Raw genomic sequence first — 16,396 nt, 5'->3', positions numbered from 1 at the left:
CCCTCTTCAGGAAACATGACCTGCAGGGAAATTGAGCACCAGCAAGCCCCTGGGCTGGGTCTTCCATAATGAACATGCTTTGTGGATAAACACAAAACGCAGGCAAATAACTAGCTGTGTGACAGTGAAAAAAGCACAAATATTGACAGAGGGAGAAGACACGCCTGAGGCAGCATTCCCTGCAAACCCTTCTCTGAAGGAGCAATAGTTAAATGTTTGTCCTTGCCTCTTTCTTTCAGAAGTAGGGCAAATATCTATAGAGTTCCCAGTGGGGAGGTAATCTAACTTTAACTTTCATACAGTCAAGTAAAACACCCGAGACCTGTGTTAGAGATGCAAGCAGGTCGTCTGAATTATGCTTATTCAGTCTGGTATTATTTTAATCTGACATGCCTCTCACGTGCTTCATTTAGATTCATCTTGACCTGAAAACTGTAATCTCAATGCCTTTATCCTTACAGGTGATTTATCTTGCTGCGGTATTTGTTTTTTTGTTTTTTTTTTTTAAATAATATAAATATTTATTTTAATAGCGAAACCCTCCCCGTGAGGCAGACCGGCACATTCCAGTCCCTCGGGTCTCCCGAGCGTGGTCTGGGTCCCTTTTGAGCAGCAGTCTCTTGCTTTTGCTCTCGCTCTTGCTAATTGTGGCAAGAAGATGATGAATTAAGAGCCGCGGGAGGTGAGAGCAACCACCTCCCCTGCAGCCGCAGCGTGCTCCAGGTGATGCTTCCTTGCTCGCTTGCAAGACAATAGCCCAAGAAATTAAGGAGGGGGGAGAAAATGACTGATCCTTCGCTATGAGATAATGGATGAGCCCGGGATGACCTGTTTTTTTCCTTGCGGTGGAGCGGTGCTGAAGACAGAGGGCACCAGCGCCCAGCCCACAGCCGTCGCCCCGCCGCCAGCGCGCCAGCTCGGGCCGGCCGGAGAGCCGGCAATGCCTGCTCCGAGCGGGCAGGGAGCCGCTGCCTCACCCGGCCAGGTACGTCTCAGGGGTAACCCTCCAAACGGACGGCGGGTCCCGGCCGTGGGGCTGCCGGCGGGGCAAGCGGGGCAGACAAAAGGCACTCGGGAGACCGGCTCCGGGGCTGCCCGGGGGAGCCTACTTCAGGCGGCTGTGCCTGCCTGGGTGGACGCACGGCCAGGACGGCGGCTCTCCTCGGAGCGTCGCCTTCGCCCTGACCGCCTCCAGCCCTCCGCGCCGCTCGGCGGGCGGCCCCGCCGCGCCACCGGCCCCGGCAGCCGTGGAGGGACGGGGAGAGGCGGCCGGTCCGGGGCGGTGCGTGCCGCCGCCGGTCTCCGTGCCTCGGGGAGCGTGTTTGTGTGTGTGTGTGCGTGTGTGCAAGTGTGCGTGCAGGGAGACCGCGGCAGCAGCGCCGGGCGGAGGGCAGAAGTTTGGGGCAAGCGCCCAGCGGTGCTCGCTGGAGGGGCCGGGACAACGGGAGACGGGGGCACCGGAGCAAGCGGGGTACCGGGACAGGGGGCCAGCGGGGCAGGGGGACGACGGCACGGGGGGGGACAGCGGGGCAAAGGGACAACGGTCCCGGGGCAGGGACCCGCGCTGCGGCGGTGGCCCCGGCTGCCGGGCGCTGTCCCGGGCGCTGTCCCGGGCGCTGTCCCGGGCGCTGTCCAGGGTGCTGACGGCGCCGCCGCGCAACAGGGACCCGGCCCGGCCCGGCCGCTCTCCTGACCTCCCGGGCGGCGGCGGTGGCAGCCGCGCCGCCCACCCCCGGTTCCAGCACGGCGTTTCAAGCCTCCCAGGCCAGCCGCCGGGCTCGCCGCCTTCCCCCCCGGCCCGAAGCTTGCATGCAAGGCTGGCGTGCCGGTAAGGCACATCAGGACTTTGCCCGCGGTTGCCTTAGTAACTAATATGTATTTTTTCTCCCGCTTGCATGTGTGTGTCCCTGGCTGAATTACAGTTTTGCCCACTACATATGGAAAAGTTAATCTAAACAGTGAAGTGGTTCCTTTCTTCCTCCCTTCGCTGACCTTTAAATGACATTTCCCATGGCTGGCAGGGCAGATTGCTCGCTGTCTCTTTTCACCCCCTTTCTGTATTGGGAAAGAAGATTCCTCAGCTGAGAAAGATGCCTTCAGGTAGTCAGAACGCAAGAAGAGAAGCACTTGTCACCCTGCTTTCAGGGCTGGGGCTGCTGCGGCCAGGCTAGGACGCTTCTCCGATATGCTAAACTTTGAAAACTTCCTGGGGACGGAGGGGAGGTGTGTGCTGGCTGAAGGTGCGGGAAACAGCTGCCTTGGCTTGAAAAGCAGATAGGAAAAGGATCATATAAGCTTAACATATGTGAGTATGCGTGATAGTATGTCAAGGCAAATAAATACATATTTTAATCCCCCTTGAAACTTCCTTTCTAGAGGCTTAGCAAAGCAAATTGCCCTGGGCATTTGTGAAAGCAGTCATCTCAAACTGTCCAGGATTGCTTTATCGAGCTCTGGTTTGACATTGATTTCCCGATTAACCTGTTTTATCCCCTGTTTCTATGCCACCAGGTTAAATGTCACTAGGATTACGGCTGCCTTGGCACCTTCAAGAGCGATGCTGTAAGACTTTGCTGTGGTGGTATTTGGAGCAACTTGGGTGCTGGTGGGGCGAAGCAGATGCCATTTCCTACATGTCCTTAAACCATGTGCAGGCAAGAGGAGCCCATGAAATTAGTAACCTGGGTCTGGATGACATCGTGCAACAAAATGATTGGTGTGCTGCTGGTCTTTTTCCCTGCTCTGCTCCTGGAGATGGATGTGCTGCCCAGGAGCACTGGGCGGAAGGTGCTTCTCTCCACAGCCTCCTCACAGCGGTCAGTGGCTCGGATGGATGGGGATGTCATCATCGGGGCCCTCTTCTCTGTCCATCACCAGCCACCAGCTGAGAAAGTGCCCGAGAGGAAGTGTGGGGAAGTCCGGGAGCAATACGGTATCCAGAGAGTCGAAGCCATGTTTCATACTTTGGATAAAATTAACGCTGACCCGGTCCTGCTACCTAACATCACTCTGGGCAGCGAGATCCGAGACTCCTGCTGGCACTCCTCAGTGGCCCTGGAGCAGAGCATCGAGTTCATACGGGACTCCCTCATCTCCATCAGGGATGATAGGGATGGAGGCACCCGCTGTGTTTCTGACTCGCAGTCCCAGCCCCAGACCCGAGTGAAAAAGCCCATTGCGGGGGTCATTGGCCCTGGCTCCAGCTCGGTTGCTATCCAAGTCCAAAATCTGCTCCAGCTCTTCGACATCCCCCAAATCGCTTACTCTGCCACCAGCATTGACCTGAGCGACAAAACACTGTACAAATACTTCCTCAGGGTGGTCCCCTCCGACACGCTGCAAGCCAGGGCCATGCTCGACATCGTCAAGCGCTACAACTGGACCTACGTCTCCGCCGTCCACACAGAAGGTAGGTATGAGGCAGCCCACTGCCTCCCCCGGGAGCCCCCAGCTGCCCCACACCCTCCGTGGGGGCTCCGCAAGTACGTGCTGGGGCTGGGTTACCTGCCAGGACCCCGGGGGAGCTGGCTTCTCCCTGAGAGAGTGCTGGCTGCTCCCACCCAGGGAGACTGTAAGGTGAATGGGGGAAAGTGTTGGGGGGGGCATGCAGTTTTCCCCAGCGTGGAGGAGCCCCCCCCAACCCCAGGCGCTGTGGCTGCGGGCAACAGGAGGGGTTTCAGCAGCACAGGAAAACCTGTGAGAAATCAGGCATCATCCTGGCAATCCTGTTCCCTGTCCTTCACATGCAGACCAGTTCGTGTATCTCTAAATAAAAGATAATGGATGTGAGCATCTAGGTCTGGAGCTGATAGCAGCCCTGGCTGTACCCTGGTGGAGTCTGGAGGTTGTCTGTGGGGCTGATGAGCAGGTCTTACTTGTAGGCTTCACTGCTACCATCACGGGAAGTTTGGCATTTCTGCCTGAGCAAAATGCAGTCATGGCTCGGCAGGGACTCCTGTGTTAGCTGCTGGCTTTGCTGCATGTGAACTCATTTTCTGGGACTGCGAACACAGAAAAAAGAAACCTGAAAATCCCTCTGCAGTCCAAGTAGCCCCTGCAAAGCCATGTCCCATGAGAAAGAAAGGGCAGTGGCTAGTCTGTCAGCAGGTCTGGGCAAGCGTGTTTTCATGCAGCTTGAGCAATAGTAAAAAATATTGCTATGTACAATCTGTTCATAGTCAACAGGTTTTATTAATTTTAAATATCAAAGTAAAATATCAAAAGTAAGGGTATTTTAAAAAGGAGACTTTGGTTTATAGCCAGGCTAGGCGGACCAACACAAATGACAGCAGTAGTTGCATTTGATAGAAAGCAAACTCTTGTGACCTATTATTGTGACATTCCTATAGTCCACTTACAGTCCTCAAAATGGGATTTTTAAGTACAAAATTGCAAACCTGACCACATTATTGCTATAGTTTTGCAGCTATTCTGTTTATCTGACTGTATCTCTTGTATGGATTTGATTTATGATTCCCTCTGGTTACTGAGCTGACTCCACACCTTTCATTCTCACAGAGATGACTAAGTAAAAAGAGTTAAGAATATATATTATGATGGATAAATAAATGAATCCCTGAGAAAAGTTGCATATACAGCATTCAAAGGTGAATTGGTTTAAACTGGACACCTAAAACATGGAAGTGCTGCAATTTGGTGGGGGGAAGAAGCAAGAGCAGGAAGCAATGACCTGACATTTGCAGTTCATTTATGCCCTGTTCAGATGAGAAAAGGAACTGCTAGCAAGAGTTGACCATGAGCTATTAAGATTTCCTATCGCTGACAGATACGATTAGATCTTGTGGAAGGCCAGGGTGAAAAATAAACATGAAAGGGATAAATTCTTTGTTCATGTAAATCGCCGTCTCTCCCTTCAAGGCACTTTGGGGAGCTATGCTAACTCACAGTGCCTGAGGAGGTGCCTCAAGGGACCTGCTTCCTCACTCCCTCTCACTCTGTAGATGTAACTCTCATTAACATTAGTGGAACTTACCTCTTTTGGAAAAGACAGCAGCTTATGAAGGTTATTTGTTCATTCATTTTTAAAAGATCATTTAAGTAGTAATTTCAGTCATTGCTTGTAAGAAATTTCAATTAAATATCTTTTTTTATGAATATGTTACTGACTGATGCTTGTTGCAAGATATTTTTATAGACTTTGAAGTGATACTTTTCAAAATAGTAGATCAGTTCTACCCCCCAAGGCAACAGTCTCCTCTTAGGAAACGTCACTAGGATTTTTGCAGATTATGCAGCTCAAGATTCATATTTGCTTTTTAAAAATCATTATTAATCTGTATCTGCCATACCTTATTGTTAGATTCAAGCTACAAATTCCACTGGAAATATGTAGCAAGCTTCAACTTCTGTGTTTCTTTCCAGAAAGACAAGTTATTAACCCCATCCTAATTGTTGTTGGGTGGAATCCAAAGACCTTTTTTTTTTTTTCTATTTAAAGTGAAATTCGTATTCATGAACTTTGGGGCAAATGGTTACATTTCTGTTGTTTCAAATGCCATGCATTCACCGTAAGAGATCTGCTTGTTGGTTTGTTAAAGGTGGGATCATTCTTCGCAGACAACACAAAGCCACTCTGAATAATAGTCTGCGTGAACAGGAGCTGCTCCATCCATGCTATGTTTGGAAATACGGGGATAAAGTGTAGTTAGAAACATTCCTCCTCCACACTTACTCATAGGTCTCTACGCTGTCTTTGTGGTGGGCTGCAAAGTGTGCTGGGAGGAATTCTAGGATATCCTGTCTCGGAGAATCACTTCAGCAGGGACTGTGAGGAACGGGCATGTTTCTAGGAAATGCACAGGTTGACACTGTGAAGGAGTTAGTTGCTTGACCTTCTGAGTGCTCCAGATCCAGTCCGGTCACCTCTTGAGAGCAGAAAAGCTGCTTAGTTCCTGCCTGACCCCTCATTCTCATGACGATGGACAATCCTCAGCTCTTGTAGCCACCCAACCACAAGAGGATGCAATGAGACCACTGAGCTGCCTGCCTACCTGTGTCAGCCAGCCCTGCTCCTCAGGGTCACAGAAATTGCCCAGAGGTGATGAGCCCTTTCTCAGACAGTCTGAACTATCCAACTCCTCTGTTTACCCTTCTTCTACTCCTATACTTGAGCTGGAGTTATTTGAATGCCCCAAACAATACCGGGCTACACAGTTATATCTTTAATGAAAATCAGAAGTAAATACCACACAGTTTGGTGCTCATGTTTCTTAACATGAAGCCTATGCTTGCTGTGAGAATGAGGATAATAAAGTCACCCAATCTGTAGCATGATGTCTTTAAGTAGTCCCCAATATCCTACTTTGCATTTGATGTGAAAGTTTATTCTTCACGTGTTAATACAATAATTAGTGTTAATTAGTGTTGACGACATTTAACTATATACAATCTCTACACACTAGTACACGAAGCTGCATGGAGGTATGCCTCACTTACTTTGGGGTGGGTTTTTTTTGCACAGTTGTTTATTAGGATGTATAAACATTGCACTTGGGGAAGAAACTTCTCACTTGGTGAAAAAAATCTGTTTCCAAAGGCCCACAGAGCACATTGCTCCTTTTAGATTAAAATTGACACATAAAGCTCCACATTCAAGAACAAAGAAAGGCAAGTTACTATGTTATTTTATTATGTATCTCAGTTGAGCGTAGTTGCACATCATGAGAGTGCATTTTTTTCCAGAGTGGGCAGCAGTCATTAAACGACGTGAGAAATCTGTGCATCTGCTGGCAGAAGGCTGTGTGACTGTATAGTAGCTGCAAGGTGTTTTCAAGGCTATTATTTTTTTAAGGATTCTTCAAAGGTAATTCAGTGTTGGAGTTCTTGGCGTGTGTACATCTCAGCTCTTAGGCTTGGAAGTCATTCCTATCTAGAAATGCACATAAGGGGGATTCTGACTACAAGCCAAGGCTGCCTATGGAAATCAAAGGCATCAAAAGCAAATGTGTTAAGTTGGGCACAATCCCGAGTGTGATAAGAGCAGAAGGAACTACACTTGCTAAGGGTTACTTTCTAAGTGAGATGTTCTGGTCTTTGGTGAGATAACCTCAGAGTCAGGTATTCTCAACTTACCAGGCAGCCATTGGTTATTTGGTAAAACTGTGAAGAATTACAGGCGACACTTTCTTCCTCGCCTGGGCTGCCTCTAAGACAAGGCAAGAAATGCTGAGCGGAGATAGCAGGCAGCACCTCTGCGCTGTTTTGATGCTGAAGGCGCAGAAGTTAATATGGTTGTCTCCGGAAAATGCAGAGCGGTTGTGAGGTTGCTGTAGGTTACTCCAACTTCCAAACCCATCAGATGCCTGCACCCTGGCTAGTGGTCAGCACAGAGTCTCCGCCAAATCCCTCGCTTTTAGCTGTTCCTCTTATACACGAAGCAGGAGAGATGAAGGTGTAAGAAGCCTTTTTATCACCCCATCTTCCAAATATATCACTTCTGAATAAGTGAATAGAAATACTTAATGTCTGTGCTTGGCTTTTCATTTAAATTGTTGCGTGCATGTAGCCTTATAAAATGTATGTGAGATTTTTTATTCTGTGAAAACAAAATCTGAGTGTGCAGAACAGCTCTGTTTGAGTGCTGTTTGTGATTTGTGGACCATTCTTACACTTTAGTGTACAAATACCCCTTATAAACAAAATTTCCATTCCAACAGATTAACATGCAGACTTTGGAGAAACAACTTTGGAAATGGAATGATTAAGTAAATTCCACCAAATTTTGATTGTTTATAGATTAATTTTACTGAGAGCACTGTGATGTTTCTGGTCTTGATCAATTTTGTCAGATTTGTATTGCCAGACTGTTTCTTTTTCTTGAATATAAGGCTTAAAATGAACTATGATGAACAGATGACACAACTGTTAAGACTTTCAGATCAAAGTAGGTAGATTATCTTCACAATGATTTTCGATAACCCAACTGCCGCCCACTCTCTGTTGTTGTACCGTACAGGAAACTCGTAAGCATGGTTATATATGTTGGAAAGAGGATGGAAGGAAGTGAATTTTGCACTTTATTGCAAATTTCACAGGAAATAATTTCTTTCAGTAGAACTCACTGAAGTAGCTTTAGAGGTGCTAGAAAATAATACTTCTGTTTAAAGATACGTGGGGCAATATCCATCAAATAGCTCAAAGGAATAATTTTCATACAATTGTGTTTAATGTCTCACAAGGTGTTCCTACAGCTGTTTCTAACAATGTTATATTATTAATTCCATGGTGTCATTCAATGATTGATACTTTCTGACAAAATTATGACCAGGCAGCAGAGAAAAACAACTCCAAATGTTTGAAATTTCAGAGTTGTAGTAGTTACCTATTTCTATAGGTACCAACAGTTACAAAAATGTTCTTAAAGGTTAACCTCATGAAGTGTTGTGAATTGTGCCTGAGATGTGTGTTCATAAATGCATATTCCAATCTATTTTTTTCTCCATTTAACTAACTTCACTAACCATCTTCAGAGGCTTTGTAATAGGGAAAAAAGGAGAGAGATATGTCCCAAGGAGGACAGAAATTAATTTGAAAACAGCTAGGGACTAGACTATTCCCTTGCATTGGACGCATTAACTGTATTTATTAGAAGGTGCTGAGAGAATCATTTGTGTTGATTGAAGTTGGCAAAACTATTGTGGGTGACAAACGCCTTAGAGATCAAGAGAAATTCCTTCTTGAAAATATATTGCTTTGCAGTATGCCTAAATTCACAAATAATCTGGCTTTTCAACTACACAACTGGCAGCTGCATGAGTTAAATCAACTCAAAAGACTCATCTAACTCCTGTGCCTGCCTTCTCAGCAATATTGCTAGAGTTCATATTTATCAGTCAGCACCATGGGTTCATTTGTGCTTTACTTCTATTTTTTCTGCATTATGCCTTTGCTTTCAGATTCATGTGTCCCATGATCCTTGTAAACTCCTGCAGGATTCTTGTCTCACTGAAGACTGTATTAAAAAAGTTAAATGAACTCAGCTTTCTCATAAAGCTATGTGAAAATGGCTCTAAAATATTCCTTTGACCATATGGTTCATAATATGAAGGTGCTTGTGCTTAGGTTTCTCGGACAGAAAACCAAAAGCTATGTGAAATGAATTCATATAACTAGAAGTATTGTCACCCATTGAGAAAGATTCTTCAGGGGTCTGATCCATCAGTGAGCTGGTAACTGTAGTGGGAGACCAGAAGCATTGCACCTGCCACACATAACCCAGAGAAATACCAATCAAAGTCATTACTAACTGGTGCTCACTGACCCATGTGAAACGAGGTGGGGATTTCAGTATATTTTCTGGGTGGCAGGTGTTTGCAGCACAAGCCACCGTCAGAGATGGCAGTAATTAACACCTGTGTTGGCAGTCTGAACGGGAGGGCCAGGAGCTGACTGCACATGAACTACAATAGTGTTTCACCTAAAGAAACCATCCCTTCACCTATGGGTATCTAAGGGATGCTAAGGGATATCACTAGAGAGGGGTGGAGAGAGGTGTGCAACAAATGAATGCTATCCAGTGGGTAACCAGCTCGATACTGCTGGCTAATTTTGCAGACTGGATCTTTTCCCAAACACTAATATTGCTATTATTATTGTTACTATTAATGTATGGCTTAAGGAACAATGTCTAGATCTGGTTTGCCTATCAACGCAGCACAAAGATGGCTGTTGAGAGAGGTGGCAGGAGTCTTGTGATCTTTGAAGCCATTGCAGCCATTGCTGCCCATTGGGCTGCAGCCCCAGTTCCCATCCAGTACAAAGGAGCGCCCACAAGTGGCTGTTCATGGACCCTAGAGCAACATAAAGTCACTGAAGTCAACTGAGTTGATGTCAAACTTAGTTCTTTACCAGTGAAGAAACACTTACAGGATGAGGGCCATTTTTTAAGACGCTGTTCCAATTAGAATACCTCACACTGTAGACAAAGGGCGTGTAAGAAGTATGCCTAAGAACGGTGTATATATAAAGGCTCTTCATAGTAATTGTTCTATGTGAAAAATAAACTGTCTTTGGTGAGGAAAGGAAAGAAAAATTAAAGAAATATTAAAACTGCTGTACTGGTCCTTCAACAGTGGGCTGAATATTACGAGAAGGAGGAGCAGGGCATGTACAGAGCATACCTTCACAGCTCCAGTATGTAGCAACTTCCCAAATACTAGGGCTACCAGCTGCCAATGGACCTTTCCTTTATGAATTGTCTAATCCCTTAATCCCCAATCTGTTTATACTTCAGTCTCCATAGTATCATAACAATGAATTCTATAACTTAATTGTATGTTGTGTGAACAAGTGTTTCCTGTTACTTACTTAAAACTATTCCTTGATGACTGCATTACCTTCATACATTCATACAAAACTTATCATTTGTTAATCCTGATCATTATTCTGTACTTCCAATTCCAATATGAAACGTGGGGAAACAGAGCTATATTCAGTATTCAGGGTAGGGGTACACCATGGTTAAACTCACTGGTGAAGTAGCAATTTCAGTATTGCTTGCAGACCTCTCCTAATTAACTTCCAGTAGTCCCTTACCTTTTTAGCTACCACCATGCACTGAATGGATGTTGTCAGAAAATGCTTTAAAATTACCACAAAACCTTTTTCTTAAATGGTAAAGACTACTTCAGAGGCCATCATGCACGGGGTTTTCTTCATGTGTGTTACTCTTCATTTATTAACACAAAATTTATTTCGACAAAATTTATTTCCTACACTTTGGTTCCTATCTGTTAGCCAATTATTAATCCGGGACCTTCTGTCTTACCCTGTATTACCTCTATTTCTGTCAGAGCCTTTAACAAGGGACCTTATCAAAAGCTTTCTTAAATTCCAAGTACTCTATAGTGATTGTATCATTCATATGATTACCTGCTCCAACAAAGTCTAATAAACTTCTGAGGTATGTATTTTCAGTGCAAAAGCTATGTTGGTTCTTCCCTAATATGGCATATTTATTTATTTGTGCATTAATACTATTTTTGTCATGGTTCCTACCAATTATCTTTGTGCAGAAATATCTTAAGTCTGCAGAAATGTCATGTCTGTTGTTCATTGGATTACCTTCTATGCCTCTGTACTCTCTATAAATTCTGTTAAAAATGAAAACTGATATGTGAAAATATAAAACTACTTTTTCCACTTTACTGCTTCCATCTGTTTTGGTACTAAGACCAGTTCAACTGGTGGTAACATGCCAACTACAACAGAAAATTAGCCACTATTGGCAATTTGTTAAAGTCCATCTTATGGATTTGTTCTAAAATATATTCTATTGATGCTCTGAGACAATGGTTCAGTCTTATCCTACATAAGGTATGACCTTTGTATGAGAACCATCCTATCAGCCTTCACAGGCAGTGCAGACTGAGAGAATTAATTTAACTTTTCTGTTATGGTTTTTTTCCCCGAGTGCTCTTTTTACATAACTGGTTATCACTGAATATCAGGCAAGTGTCCCATTTCTTGAATTTTTGAAGAATGGTGGGTTATTAGATGCTATGCCTTTATGTCTCAAAATTGTTCCAACTTGGTTTTTTGTGGTTTTGTATTTCATTTGTCGAGGTATACTCTGTTCTCTTTCCCTCATTAGGACACAACTTAGACTTTTTAAAGTATTTGTTTTTTTTTTTTTTAATTTTATTTTATTGCGTTTTGTTTTATTTTAATAGCTTTAGGAAATTTACTTTTCTGCTTTATCATGCTGGGTTTTTTGATCCTTTTGGAGGTTTGGCTTTCAGCCTCTCATATATTTCTGAGTAGTCTCCATGTAATTTGTTAGTATTTCACTCTTTTGGCTGCTCCTTTTAATGTCCTTGAAATTATCTTTCTCATTTTTATATAATTTATTTTGTTTTAAGTTAAATATTGCTGTTACCAATTTTTTATTTCACGTGCAGCTTTTTCTGTCCACATATGACTAAAGTACAGTCACAATTACAGACTATTTTTTGGGTAGTTAAGGTCTTAATAAGGCCTTGTATACTGCTCAATGCTTCTTTTTTTGTGATTTCAATGAGCAGATGAGTAACACACATGAAAAAGAAATCAATAAACTGTATGTAAGATTTGCCTTCGTTTTTCATTATCTAACCTACAGTCTGGCAGTACTACATACAGAGCCAGGGTGTGTTAATAGCGTTTTGTGACATGTGGGCTGCTTTTTAATGAAAAGTACTGTGCATCACAAGCTGTCCTTTCCTCTTGTGATGTGCCACTGCCTAAATGGCTTGTGTCTATCAAAAACCAGTGTAACAGATATTTCAGTTTACTAAAGTCATATTGTTTGTCATACAACACCATGGTTTGACCAATTTCCATTTGTATTCTCTCTTGAATGTTTTTAAACAAATGAATTTCTTAAAGTATATTTGAACTATATTAACAGCCAGCAATGATTTACAAGTCCCTTTAAAATTTGATAGAAATGTTGTAAGGATAGGCGTTTGGCAGTTCTGGTAGACAAAGCAGAGAAGGTCACGTCCCGTGCTGGTGCAGAGAGCAAGTGTAGCTGTAAGGCTCTTGATCCTATGCTCGTTGAAGTTAGTTGGTGGTCCTCTGTTGAGTCCAATGGATCCTGAACGGGGCTCAGCATGGCTGTCAGATGTTATCTTTTCAGGCTGTGGAGCTGACATTCCACAGAAAGCATTAAAAATCCACAGGGCTTGTGAATCCCCACAGCTAGAAGGATCTCATAGTTAATTGAAAGTAGTGTAAAATTGTGTGAAGGCAAACTGTGTTTGTTGGATTTGCATAGATATTAGAGGATATTCAGATACATAAGTTTTTCCTTCCAACTAGAAGAAGGCTGAATCTAGTTCACTTCTTCCCATACAAATTCCCCAGTGAATTTAACTCTTGTTTCTCTTTGCAAATTGTTTGAGGAGCAAACTTTCATTTTCTTAAATGCAGTCACAATTTGCAGTTGTTTGACCAGCAGCTTTCATCCTTATTCATCTGTGGATACAGATGGATTTGTACAAGCTAGTAATTTCCCAAACATTTATTCAAACAAAACTCATCCTGGCAAACAGCAATAAGAACCAGGCATGAATATTGCTGAAGTGACAGCTATTTGAAATCTGAATAAGTGTTCATAAATACTTTCTTAAAATGTCTGGCCAGGCTCCACTGAACATTAAGTGTCTCCTCCTGTGTGGAGCAGAATTTAAAAGACAAATTTGTAATTAATTGTCAGGAAGTGAGCAAACCTTTCATGCTTCTTTATGTAAGCCTTTCTTACCCACATGGTGCTGCGGAGAAGCTTTAGCAAATGGAAATTTGGCATGTAGATCATCATGCTGGATATTGAAAGATGGTGATCCTCCTAGCGAGAATGTATTTCTCTGACTGCAAGCTCCACATGCGTAAATCTCAGTCTCTTGCCTGAGCAGCAAATATGTGAAACAGAATATTGACAGTGCTGTAAAGGAATGCTATACTATCAGCATTGCTAAAACAGGTAGGATGATTTGAGAGACTGGAAAGTTAAAATCCACTCCTACTGAACTTTCAGAATGGGTTACAGCACTGGGCCGACAGCATTATCTCAGAGGATGCCCTTATTTGCCAGGCCATATTGCCCTGGAAGGATAAACTCGTATTCAGGATCAGATTAAAAACTCTACAGCTATATGAAGCAAAGTGCTGAACTGGGACAGTTGCTCTGCTGGACCAAAAGCGTTCAACGTTTTGAGAAGGGGGAATGAGCCAGGCAGCAGCCCTGGCAGTCTGGGTATCACTTAGTCCTTTCTTGTTCCCTTCCCCCTCAAGGCACTCCAGTTGTGGTCCTCGGGTGTCACTGCATTCGCTTGTAAATAGGCTTAGCCTTCCTCTTTCACGTGGACACCTGCCCGACTAAACCATTCTTTGTCCACTGTCAAGTTTGACCAGGACTCCAACACCTGACAGCTCAGTCTGTGCCTACTAAGTGACACGGTGCCAGTGCCACTCACCCAGAGCCCGAATTCCTCCTCCTTCCCACATGGTGCTAACCTGCAGGTGAGATTACAAGAATGACGGGAAGGTTTTCCAGAAGCTCCTTCTGGATTTGTCACCTATCTCAGAAAGAGATGGCCAATATTCTGTTAAACACATGCCCCTAACCATGCCTGCAATGGTGTCCTCCAATGTTGACATCCTGCAAAAGGGTAGGATAAGGATGTAGTAAAAGTCTGAGTCTGCAGCATAAGGACAGTAATGTGCAAAACTGGTGTTACGAAGTTGAGTGAGGCAATGAATACTGATTTCAATATATTATGGAACAGCCAAAAATGGACAGTGTTATGTCAAAAATCCAAACACAAAAGACAAATGAGCCATGCTGGGCAGCTCTGACTACCAAGACAGCAATCCCCAGAAAAATAATAAGATGATGATTCAGGATTCAACTGACAAAAAATTGTGATTAAATTAAAACCAATCAGTGTGACTCTATGGAAAATAGGTCTTCTCAAACAAATCTGATTTCATTCCCTGATGAAAGTGCAAACTTGGTAGCTACAGATAACAGTGTGGATGAAATATCTTGGATTTCTATAAGGCACTGAATTAGTTTTACAGGACATTTTTATTAAAAAAGCCCTGTGCGATGTCAGGAAAACAGACGTCGCATAAATTAAAACTCAGCACACTGACCTCAGCAAGTAAAGAGTGACCTTCAAATAAGGTTATGTCTACTGCATTGCACAGAGCTTGACAAAGGGTATAATGCCTCTACTGTCTTCATCAATGATATACAAAGCATAATGGCTGACAAGATATGCAGATTTGTGAAACGGCAATTAATGGGGAGAAAACGGAAGATTCAGATCTCTCGGTAAGCTAGGCCCAGTCTAAGAAAATGCCTGCTAATACAGTCAAATGTCAACCATAAATAGAGGAATAAAGCACATGTGCAACTTACTGGGGGAATTGTGTCCCTGAAAGAAGTCCTAAGTATACTGTATAGTTATAGATGAGCTTCATCAAAAAAAACCTCAGCCCAAACCACAAAAAGCTAATGTCATCCTTCAGAGAGTGGGAACTTTAGCTCAGTCTAAGGATTATTAGTATTAACTTTGCTATTCTTTGTTCAGTTCTGTTGTAAACATTTTACAAAGAAATTAAAAATATTGAAAAGAGATAGGGATAAAACTCTAAATGATTCGAGGGCTGAAAAAAAATGCCTTATAGCAGGAATCTAAACCAGCTTAGTCTATCTGGTTTGTCAAAAAGAGATACAGCTTGATTTATCAAAAAATGGTTTTTTTCCTCCAAGCAAACAAAACCAGTAGGAACTACAGCGCTCTGTATCCTAATGGTTAAATGCACAACAAGCACCAATTGCTGGTAAGCCAACAAAATCCAATGAGAAAAAAGACAAACGTTTTTGCTTGTTATGGTGCTTAACCACTGGGACAAATGACTGAGGAAAGTGATATGTTTTCAGACTTTTGATGTTGCGTAATCAAAATTTGCAGTAGGTGTGCCAGAACAGTTTTATTCAAAATGCAAGTCACTGGACACAGTGTGGTGGGATCTGGAGTGAATGTATGGGCTGGCATTATAGAGGTAGTCAGATATGAAGAGCTGACAGTTCTTTCTGGCGTTAGATCTTATTCATTTATGGATAGTTTTGACTATGTAAGCAGGCAGGCAAAATTATAATTTAAAGAGTAGCTTCACATTCATGTGTTTGCTCAGCTGCTCAGCTGCCTTGGAAAATTTGAAGTATCCTGTGCTGTTGATACTCATTGTAGAGGAAGAGAAATTCAGGATGAAATAATCCCCTCAGTCACATCCCGTCCGCTGTTACAGTTTACATGAGTTATTTTAAGTCAGTATTTGTTCCCTTACCCACAGCTGGTGCTTGTTATGCATTTTACCATTAGATTACAGAGCCCTTTAGTTCCTATGATTTTTGTTTGCTTGGGGGAAATTTTTGGTTTCGTGTGGATTTTATACTGAACTTATTCTCTTACTTGTGACATAAATGTTGGACCCTGCGACTGAAGAAAACAGCAAGTTCTCTAAAAGGATGCAGTGACATTTTTTCTATGGTCTCATTAATTAGAATACTTCTTTGTACCTAAAATGATATAATTCATCTGATGGCCCATGCAAAATAAATAAAACCCCCCACTATTAAAGAAAAGAAGAAGTTGGTAGCTAGGGTAATTAACATTTTTACCCAGCAGTTTTTCTAGAAAGGAATTCAGTGGTGAATTTCGTGAATATTTGTTTTAATATTAACAGAGAAAATATGGGCATTGATATTTTCTGGTTGTTTCAGAACACAACCAGCGCGTTATAGATGCTATCCCTTCATGCAATGAACATTTTAATGTCCTCTTACAAGGCATTTTAGAGCATAGTCATGTTTGAAAACTCATTGTCC

The 16,396-nt window shown here is 43.2% G+C and overlaps 1 protein-coding gene across 2 annotated transcripts in view; it reads left to right on the top strand.

Moving 5' to 3' along the window:
• Positions 1 to 357: 357 nt before the first annotated feature.
• The window catches only part of GRM1 (glutamate metabotropic receptor 1), a 204,995-nt gene continuing 188,956 nt past the window's right edge, over positions 358 to 16,396 (top strand). The window contains exons 1-2 of one of the 2 annotated variants that reach the window (XM_052784795.1): positions 358 to 985; positions 2,512 to 3,409. In XM_052784795.1, the coding sequence (XP_052640755.1) occupies positions 2,647 to 3,409 (763 nt within the window). In that variant the 5' untranslated portion in view covers positions 358 to 985; positions 2,512 to 2,646. The remainder of the gene's footprint in view (positions 986 to 2,511; positions 3,410 to 16,396) is intronic. The other variant, XM_052784794.1, reaches the window with a different exon arrangement.

This window comes from Harpia harpyja, chromosome 4 (genome assembly GCF_026419915.1).
Source record: "Harpia harpyja isolate bHarHar1 chromosome 4, bHarHar1 primary haplotype, whole genome shotgun sequence".
Lineage (NCBI taxonomy): Eukaryota > Metazoa > Chordata > Aves > Accipitriformes > Accipitridae > Harpia > Harpia harpyja.
Note: the sequence above shows the minus strand (reverse complement) of the source record. Positions and strands in the feature narration are given on the sequence as shown.